At 42.5% G+C, this 10502-nt stretch overlaps 1 protein-coding gene across 1 annotated transcript; it reads left to right on the top strand.

Annotated features, from left to right (window-relative positions):
- Positions 1–518: 518 nt before the first annotated feature.
- Positions 519–9247, top strand: LOC139649366 (scavenger receptor cysteine-rich domain-containing group B protein). The gene is made up of 11 exons (XM_071525749.1): positions 519–654; positions 2174–2206; positions 3126–3164; positions 3817–4131; positions 4258–4302; positions 6069–6383; positions 6941–7018; positions 7367–7435; positions 7628–7942; positions 8735–8809; positions 8931–9247. The coding sequence occupies exons 1-11, from the start codon at positions 519–521 to the stop codon at positions 9245–9247; spliced, it is 1737 nt and encodes a 578-aa protein (XP_071381850.1).
- Positions 9248–10502: the final 1255 nt, after the last annotated feature.

The following is a 10502-nucleotide window of genomic DNA, read 5'->3' as shown; positions in this document are numbered from 1 at the left end:
GGATGATGCATGGCGGCCATTTTGTTCCAACATGCTCGCTGAAGAACAAAACAGTAATGTAACTCAACTCTGTGCCTGGTATTTAAGTGGCAGTGGTTGCCCAGATCTGTGAAAATGGTCTTTAGAAATGCCACTGCATGGCTTCCTTACATCCCTTCCTTCCCTTCCTTTCAACATCATCACTTCCATGCACTGATTTCAGCCATCACATGATCTCTGGAAACGACCACAAACTTCCCTAGCCTGACCTTGGACTATCATCAATACCTACTACCACAACAGCAGTTTGGCTGCAGGGTCCATCAGAGAAAACAATCCAATACTACAATTAGAGTAGCAACCAGAATGAAATGAGTGATTATTGTTTCGCAGTGGGAGACTAGTGGGGAGCGCAACTCTACTAAATTTAGGATTCTATCCACACAAAAGGGTTACAGCTCAGGACTTCAGGAAACCTGGTAGGGGGACAGAAAGAGAGAGGGAGACTGAGAGTGTGTGTGTGTGTGTGTTGCAGGAGGATGGTCAGTCAGGCAGCCATGCGAGGCCAGCGTGCGACGGAGAGCGAGCGTAGGTGCTGGAACCCGGCCGTCTGGCTCCTGCTGCCCCTGCTGGGGTCCCTCTTCTTGGTGGCCATCAGCGTGCTGCTGCGACTCGGTGAGTGGGTGGGGGTGAGGGGTGAGTGGGTGGGGGTGAGGGGTGAGGGGTGCCATGTGGGGTTCTTCCAAAGCTACAACATCTCAAAGCCACTCCCTCCAAGCTGCCTGACCGTCGGAGTTGGGCTTTTCAGCTTCTGCCATACAGCATAGTCGGCTAGATATGATTTTACACATTTATATTAGATATAGACTTTCATTCCAAAGATGAGATATGCACCATTTGAGAAATGTGACACATATTCTTATGAAATGATTGGTGGCATTAAAGCAACCTCACTCTGGAATACTATACTTAAGACCTTCGCTCATATTTGTATTTGTATTAACAAATATATTATTGAAATAGCGAGCAATATACATCATGATTTTTTTTTTTCAAAAATGGCTATAGCAAAACTCTTCAATCGTATTTGTGATACATTTCCATTTGTACATAGATGGACTTTGGTGGAAGTGCTAAATGGCATGTATCAGATAGAGACTGTTTGCTTTATTATTCCCTAAACTGGTGTTTTTTAGAGACTGGCTCAGGACACAAAGGTAGGATGTTTCATGGATTAAGAAATTGTTATCTAAAGCTACTATGTTGTTATCATTCCTGGTTATACCCCTCCCAATTCCCGGTTTTTTTAAAGTCACAATGAAACCGCATTTTGAGAGCATCTTGCTTCCTTCATGTGATGTATTTTCTGTTGAAACAGGATCCTGGGGTTGGCATAAAGTTTTCAAAGGATCATTCAAAACTTAAAACCAATGGGATATCAGTTAGGGAAAGAAAGGTATCATTGCTCATTGTTGTGATGGTTTTATTGGTTGGATTATGTAAACTTCCTGGTACCCAGTGAAGTCACCAGGAAGTTTTCCAGGAAGGTTGTCATTGTCATTTTTTGGCATATAAATAAATGAAATATAAATAGATGTATGGTATAATACACAATAGAACAAGCTAAAAAGTCAATTACAGTGTGACTTTAAGGTTGGTTGAATAAAATATTATGGGCTTGTAACTCAGTACCCTAAAACAAAAGGGTACATCTTTCTGGCTCGCCTACTTGATAGCCCACTAAATCAGCGCTGGGTTCCATGATATTTTGAAAAGGTGGTGGAAGAGGAAAAGTTAGAAGACCACTGCCCTAGACTGATGAGAAAAGAGAATGTGACACATGAGCTGTTTTTTTGTTTGTCAGTGTGTTACCACGTGTGTGAGGCCTTAATAAAGCTGAAGAACCGGGCGTACCTGCAAGTCAACTCCCTGTAGATGAGCGCCTTTGTGTCTGCAGCCACTGTCTGCCCAGTGTTTACCAGTCGTAGCTGGCCAAAAGCCCTGCAGCTGTTTTTTAAGGGAGTTAGGATCAATTCCACTAGTTTAGACATTATGGATCCCCAACCCACAAATAGAGCATGTTAACTGTAATTCAAATGCGCTGATGCACATTTATGTTATTTTGTCTCTTGACAGATATCCAACAGATATCCAAATGTGTGTCTGACTAATATTTGTTGTATTCTGATTTCAGGAGACGTGAAAATAAACAGGCGGGCTGTACCCAGTGAGTATTATTCAAGTTAATCACATTTCATTTTTCTGACCCTCTTTGGAAAATAATTGTTTTTATACAACCTGTTTCTGCCCTGAATACAGCAGAGTTGGAAATAACCTGCATGTGACACCCTAAACAGCTGAATTACTAACCCACATAGCTAACATAGGTATTTTTATACATATACTGTACATTTGGTTTCAATGCCACAAGTTACAATGGGAGAAGCCTGTTTATTGACCTACATTGGGTGTGATGCTTAGAAAAGTCCCTCTGGTGTCTTTGTGAGTGGTTGAAACCCAACACCACAGTCTCCAGGCATTAGAATGTCCTCTATACTAGGCTGCAAATGTCTTCTACTGTGTCTTCATGGACTTTCAGGGCAACATGTGCTGCATCAAGATATTCACATCTCAGGAATGTCTGATTAAGCGGTAACACCCAGATCACAGCCTAGTCCTGCGTGGCCTGGTTGAATCGATCTAGCTTCTGCATGAATAAATATTTTGTCATTGTTCCCATTCACAGAGCAGTTTGCTTTTAATTAATTTGCTTGACGTGGAATAAAAGATAAACATCAAATTAAAAGTGCTTTCGTTCAGAGCACAGTTTGATTGGAGCTTGTATCCGCCTTGGCATGAATACGATTTTATCTTGTTTCTTACTTTTGTCCTTCACTTTCAAAATAAAACCCCCAAAAGAAATCATAGGAATGGGCGAACACATACTGTAGTTCTGTTGTAACTCCCCTGCTGGTGCAGTACGTGGTCTAAATAGGCTTTCTGTTGCGTTTCAAGCTGGGTCTAGGGTTACAGGAAAATAGATATAGTAGATATAAAGTACATGTACTATGGAAGGCCAAGAACCGCCTTTCAACAAATAATTTGACCAAACTCTCTCTCATATTCCCTCCTCCCTCCTGTTTCAGCCAATAGCATGCAAACCTCCGAAGAGACGCAATACCAAGGTAAGCGTGAGCCTCCACCTCCACCTCCACCTCCACCACACCAGCACAGACACTCACGTTCAGCAAAACATGTCTGCATCCAGGCCAGGCCGTGAAAGCCTATCTTTCCAGTGGCTGGCTGTGCGACAGGGAAAGAGAGAGTAAAGATGGTAGATCAGAGCCTGGGGCTTTCTAAACAAGGCCACTTCCCCGGCTCTCCAGTTCCCTAATCCCCTCAATTACTTATTTGCCTTGCACTCCCCCCCCTCTCTCTCCATCTACCTACCTCAGGTCCAAGGAGTCATGTGGCTCATTCTGTCCTATTTTGTGCCTTAAGTTGGTAAGGATTAGACCTATTCCAAACGGATTTTTCTCGCTATTAACTATCATTATTTTAGAGCCACACTAATCTGTCTTCTCATTCCATTATTTTCCAGACAATAACACATGCTACTCTAATGTTCCTCGGACAGTAGACCTTTTATACGCCTTGGACTTTGATTTTTTTGTACTGTGGCACATTCACAACCAAACAAACCAAAAAGGCTATAACTTTACAGAGAGAAAAATGAATACCCTCAGTTCACCAAAAGACAGAGGAAGGAAATTTTGCAAAGAGATTCCTGATTAAATGTGTGCAGCCATGGCAGATATTATGTTTATCTCTCCAAAGTGCAACTGGTGAACGGACGTAACAGGTGTGAGGGCCGCGTGGAGGTGCGCTACAATGATTCGTGGGGTACGGTGTGTGACGACAACTGGGACATGGTGGATGCCAACGTGGTTTGTCGGCAACTGGACTGCGGACTGGCTGTGGCCGTGGGCAGCAGCTCTCAGTTCGGACAAGGCTCGGGTCCCATCCTGCTGGATAATGTGGACTGTAAAGGAGGGGAGACAGACCTCAGCCAGTGCGGCAGTCAGGGCTGGGGCATCCACAACTGCTACCACTACGAGGACGTGGCCGTCACTTGTAAAGGTGAAGCGCTTCGTTTAAGGAAGTGGTGAATCATTTCTCCATGAATAATAGTGAAAAGCAAAGACAGGAAAGTTGCTCAAATTTCTGTTTCCTTTTCATTTGTCTTCTGCCGGGCAGACACATCCGTGGAGCCAAAAGGTCAGGACGAGCCCACCACACCATCCCGTAGGAAATCAGGTTTACGTAAGTGGCCTGCTTTTATCTAAATGAGACTGGTCTTCAGCCAACCTGAGAGGTCACAGAGCTGGATTTATCTTTAAAATTAAGTGCAAAAGCAAATGGCAAGAATCCAGATTCAAAGAGACTTGTGCCAGTTAGACATTTCAAGAACTCACTTAAGATTTTATTAAAAGCACATAGGATATATTGAAATATACCCTATGTGCTGATCCTATGTGCTGGCAACTGATACATTTGACGTGATAAATAAACTAAGAGTTCATTTCTGAAGAATTAGTACACATTTAATGGCCATAATTTATGAAACCACAGTAGAACTTATCCCAAATTTAAGCATTGAGATGATCATAAGACACTTGTCATGTTTGACCTGTGAAACTTTCTTATAATTTGAACACAAGAGACAGCATCAAACAGTATTCTGGAGAAAACAAAACATTACCCTCCAATAAATACATATGAAAGTATTCGTCCAGCTCCTCAAATGGAATCATGCAGGCAGGCTGATTTGCATATAAGTTTGAGGACAGATGTCATATTGTCTCTCTGCTATATCAGTGGATCAGAGCAACACTCATTACTCATCTGCACTTCTTTCTCATTCCAATGCATATGAGATGCAAAAAAACCCAAAACAAACAACAACACTCAGTGTGAAATAACATCATAGAGGCATAATTTGTTTGGAGGAATTAAACATTAAGCCAGCTTTTCTGCATTTTAATTTCTGTAAGCTATGATTTGTGAAACTCTATGAATAAAATAATAAAAAAAAACATCCATCTAATAGACAGGTGGCACAACAGCTGTTACTACAAACTGCAGTGGCAGGTTTCATTAAATAATGAATGCTGGCTTATTTTGTCAGTCTGTGGGTCTAAGAGAAAACCTCTTCAAATAAGCACACACATTCAGAGCAGACACGAGAACGATCTCGCTGGTACGATCAAGGTCATTAATGAAGGACATTTTTTTACGGGGGAGAATGAGTAGATTAGATTTAAAATTGAACATAAGCTCTCTTCATAAATCAGGGCCATCGTATTTCAGTTTCACTCACTCGCTCCAAAACTGTGCTGGACATCAAAGGCTTTTTGGCTCAGTCGAAAGTATCCTGGATACCTTTAAAGAAACACTACAGGACACCTCAAAGGCCTCCCAAATTCCAGGCCATGCTTATTGTTTGCTGGGTCTGCCTTTGTTGTGGTCGCCCTATTGTTTTCACTCTTAAATCCCAAGAGGGTCACAAGACACCTGGCATGGGCCGCATTTAGTGGAAATGTGACGTATCTGCCTGGTTCTCCAGAGGCCGTCCTGAGTCCCACCGGGAGTGCAGCGAATCCTCATAGATCCATGGTTTCCTTAGGTTGGGAGAGCTATTGTAGATTATGGATACATGAGAACGTCTATTGTCTCTAATAGGTGTTTTTGTTCAGCCCATGGCATGAGATGACAACATCTGTGCTTAGTGCAATACTAGCTCTTCTTCCGCTCAATCTCCACTTTCCTGCTTCTTTCTCTCTGTTTTCTCTGGAACTGTATTGTATAAATTCACACCCTTTCTCTCTCGCTCTCTCTCCCTCTCTCACACACACACACACACGCACACACACCCTTGCAGCTAACATTTATTCTGATACCCCCATTTTAAAGTTGACACTGACACCAATTCTTACGTAAAACCTATTTGAAAATGTGTTACCCTTCACTGTATGTAAAGAAAGATATATTCCACATGAATTCCTATAAATCCCTCCCTCTTGGTTTAGGAGATGGCACCATCCGTCTGGTGGCTGGACTGGACAGCTGCCAGGGTCGGGTAGAGATCTACTACCAGGGGCGCTGGGGGACAGTGTGCGATGACGAATGGACTGAAAAGGATGCCGAGGTGGTGTGCCAGCAGATGGGCTGCGGCCACGCCGTCTCGGCCCTCAGCAGCTCCTACTTTGGCTACGGAACAGGCCGCATTCTACTGGACAACGTCAACTGCAACGGCAACGAGCAGCAGCTGTCTAGATGCTATAGCCTGGGCTGGGGCGTCCACAACTGTGGCCACCATGAGGACGCTGGGGTCATCTGCACTGGTACGCTGCTCTCAGTCGTGCAATCTACATCTACACAAGTAGTAGTGATATAAACCGGATCATACAAACAAACAACAAAAAGACTGCATGACAACCCGTTATTATCGTGACTGTTATTACAGCTATTTGTTAATTTCTTCTTCTATTATAATGATGATACTATTATTATTATTATTATTATTATTATTATTATTATTATTATTAATATCATTATTATTATTATTATTATTATTATTATTATTATTAATATCATTATTATTATTATTATTATTATTATTATCATTATTATTGTTAGTAGTAGTAGTAGTAGTTCTAGTAGTAGTATTAGTAATAGTAGAAACAATGGTAATAGTAGTTGTAAAGTACTAGTAGTAGAAGTAGCAGAAGAAGGGATAGTAGTAAGAGTGGAAGTAATAGCAGTGGAAGTAGTGATACTAGTAGTAGTAATAGAAGTAATGGTAGTGGTAATAGTAGTAGTAGTAGTAGTAGTAGTAGTAGTATTAGTAGTAATAGTACATATATCAAGTCATTGTCATTCCTACCCTCTTCAGGTTCAGGCTCCACTACTGCGACTCCTCAGAACACTCATACAAACAGCAAGGGGAGAAGTTTCTTCTTCACAGGCACCACTGCAGGTAAGAAACCAGCCACACCATTAACATGACTGCCTGGTCAGCAGTAATGGGAGATGTTAACTAGTAAGCAAACAAGTCCCCTGGCTGACTGCCCATCTGATATATGCACCTTATTTGTTAGGATTTTTGTTCACATTTGTAATGAAATCTGCACTTCTGCCCCATGGCCAACAGGGAGTGCTATTTACTCCCCATTGTCTCAGAATGTATCACACTGCAGCGCCACTGAAACATGGTGGTGAAAGTATGCAACAGCCTAACCCCACCATGATTATTATTAGTACAGTTTGGCAGTTTGGTTTATTGGGTGATAAGGTTATTCTATCATGTATTACATTTCCCCTCCAGCAATAGACGGAACAGTTCCAATCACCGAGCATACAACAACTGTCGCCACAACTTCTCCGACAACAAGAGGTAACAATGCAAGCTGATTTTTACTTGGTACACAAACCCAGACATTTTTCCTTTTCAAATGCACCATCAACACTGACTCACCTACTTATAATATAACATTTTATTCAACCATCAGAATTGAGTTTGAAAAAAGGTTCCCTCCTCTCCTCTAAAATCACTACAATCTACGTCTCTGTCTGTGTTCCCGCGCAGACCAGCATACCATCCGTGTGGTGAACGGTAACAGCAGCTGCCAGGGTCGTGTAGAGATCCTCTTCAGTACCGTGTGGGGGACGGTGTGTGACGATGAATGGGACATGCTCAACGCCCATGTGGTGTGTAAGCAGCTTGGCTGCGGCCCGGCTATCTCGGCCAAGGCCCTGGCCTACTTCGGCTACGGTTCGGGCCCCATCCTGCTGGACAACATCGACTGCACAGGCGATGAAAGAGAGCTCAGTGAATGCTTCCACCTGGGCTGGGGTCAGCACAACTGCGGCCACCATGAGGATGCCGGAGTTATCTGCTCACGTAAGACTGGGCCTCTCAAGCAGGAAGTGGCGCTACATCTCTTAGGTGTTAGGCATACATTTGAGGACATGCACATGTACAGTAAATAGAGCATAAGTGCACTTGTACATAATATGTATCTATATAACTAGATGCTCACACACATATACACATCCACCTTAGTCATCCCTCCCACAGCAAGCCCATAGTTACTATTCCTCCAGCCATCTATGCCCGCCCTGCTGGGCTGTCTCTTTGCCATGTATGAGTGTAGTACTCTGAGGAACAGACAGCCCAGAGAGCATAAAAAATAGAGTGGAGGAGTCAAGGCTCATCAGCATCACTGGATGCCCGCAGGCCAAATTTCAATTCTTTAAGGCTAAATCAAACACACACAGGAGAGAGAAAAAGAATCTTCCCCTTTACATACATAGCACATTATTTGTTTAAGTTTGATAGGGAAATATATGGTTATGCCTCTGATTTTTAATCAGTGCACACCAATAATACTGATTTAAGCAGGAATGAGGATTGGCAAGTGGGACATAATCTATGCATAACAGTGGGGGCTATAAGCATAAAAGCTATGATTAAAAATATTTTACACACATAATTGTGTGGTAAAATTGCTCGACAACTTTGCTACAAAATATTGTCTATGTGTCATGGCATTAAAAGAACAAAGCAATAGGCTCTGTATTGATTACTAAGTAATGATGAGGAAGAGAGCTTTGCTAATGTTTTTGTGAACTGATATTTCCTAAGTACTCCAGAGCGCTGAAGCATTACTCTGTTTCCCTCTGCTTCCTCTAGCCTTCCAAAACATCCGTGGACATGGAGGCTTTGGGATAACAGACATGGCTCCCACCACCAAAGAACACACTCAAGGTAGGTCCCAGACTGTCACACCTATCTTCAGCTAGGGTGTAGGAGCAGCAGTTCATTATGTTTTCCTCTGGATTGGGTCCCAAAACATGAATATTTGTAAGACTCTTCTTTCTTTGTGCAGGAGAATTGAGGCTGATGGACGGCCAGCACCGCTGCGAGGGCCGGGTGGAGATTTTCCAGGAGTCCGAATGGGGCACAGTGTGCGATGACGCTTGGAACCTCCTGGACGCCCAGGTGGTGTGCCGCCAGCTGGGCTGCGGAGAGGCCACGGCGGCCCGGGAAGAATCCTTCTTTGGCCCCGGCACGGGTAAGATCCTGATGGACAATCTCAAGTGCACTGGCGCAGAGGCCTCGCTCCTCGAGTGCTCCCATATATCCCGGGACGTGCACAACTGTAACCACTCCGAGGACGCGGGCGTCACCTGCTCGCTGTCGTGATTTCAGCAGAACCGCACTCCCATCTCCAGGAAGTGGGGGTTTCAACCCGGGACTTGTATACATTATGTAAATAACAGCTCACACATTGCCGAAGGAATACTCCACCAACAACAACAAAGAAAACAACTAATATAACAATATATGATTACATACTATAGCTATCTATTCCTATTAAGCACTTTATAAATAAATATATATGATATAAAGTACAATGTACACAGTTTTCTATTTGATAAACAATGAAAACCAAAGCTTTTAACTGTCTCTCTCTGTCTCCTTTTTTTTTTTTTCCCCAAAATGCTAAAATATTTACCGTCCATGCCTGCCACGTGGTAGTGAATTCTCTGATGATTAAGTAAGGTATGCTGGAGGAAGTCCATCAATTATTCATAGTGTAGATAAAAGGAGTCATCCCACTAGCCTCTACTCACCAGCACAAACTGCCCAGCCAGAGGAAGCTAGGCCTAGGCACAAACACATGTCACACACTCTTTGCCTGCTACTAAAAACAGATGGACGGACAAGGCATGAGACCTGTAGCTGGTTGCAAATTGATTTTTTTTTTTTTTTTATTTATTACTGAATAAAACTAGAGGTGGCCCTGATCATGGAGACCTCCAATCTGCCAGAAAATTGGCTAACATTGCATAGAACAACATCAGCACCTTTCTGTATCTGGAATATTCACTTCTGCCTGCAGCTATTCTTCCATCCACGGAGCACAACCTCTGATTCAGTTCCTGCATTGAATTTTATTGTTTAATATTGGCTTAATTATGAGCGTGACTCCTCTACCAGACTGCTATTTCAAAACGTAGGTTGAATGATCTAAGTTTTTACTGCCTTAATATAAAAATCAGTGCTATCTTAATTTGCAGTTTGGGCCTCGCAATTGTAATGTTTTAGGAATTTGTTTTAGTTGTGTTTACTTCCCAGTGTATATCTTATTTGATCTCTGTGTGAGGGAAATGGAGTGTACACATGTATCTATGTAAATGCATATATGTGTTTGTATGTTTATCTCAACATTTCAAGCTAACAGTCTGTAATGCACGGGGGATTATAATAATATAAAGTTAAACTAATCAGGGTTGACACCTGATATTCTTCTGTTCTGATTTTTTTTTTAAATGGGGGTTATGGGGATGGGAGCAAGCAAATCATATTTTGAATGAAATACTCAATTACTTGGTATGGTTTTGCCACTCATGGCACAACAATTCTCAGGTTTGAAACAATGCTTTTGTCTTACTAC

This window comes from Centroberyx affinis, unplaced genomic scaffold (genome assembly GCF_046629955.1).
Source record: "Centroberyx affinis isolate AG114_WGS23_722 - 3 ecotype Tasmania unplaced genomic scaffold, CSIRO-AGI_Caff_v1 ptg001334l_1, whole genome shotgun sequence".
In the NCBI taxonomy this organism is placed as follows: domain Eukaryota; kingdom Metazoa; phylum Chordata; class Actinopteri; order Beryciformes; family Berycidae; genus Centroberyx; species Centroberyx affinis.
Note: the sequence above shows the minus strand (reverse complement) of the source record. Positions and strands in the feature narration are given on the sequence as shown.

Excerpts from the sequence above, each read along its gene's own strand:
- LOC139649366 (XM_071525749.1), top strand. The coding sequence starts at position 519 with ATGGTCAGTCAGGCAGCCATGCGAGGCCAGCGTGCGACGGAGAGCGAG. Across the intron at positions 655-2,173 it reads CAGCGTGCTGCTGCGACTCG|GAGACGTGAAAATAAACAGG; the intron begins GTGAGTGGGTGG and ends TTCTGATTTCAG. Across the intron at positions 2,207-3,125 it reads AAACAGGCGGGCTGTACCCA|CCAATAGCATGCAAACCTCC; the intron begins GTGAGTATTATT and ends CTCCTGTTTCAG.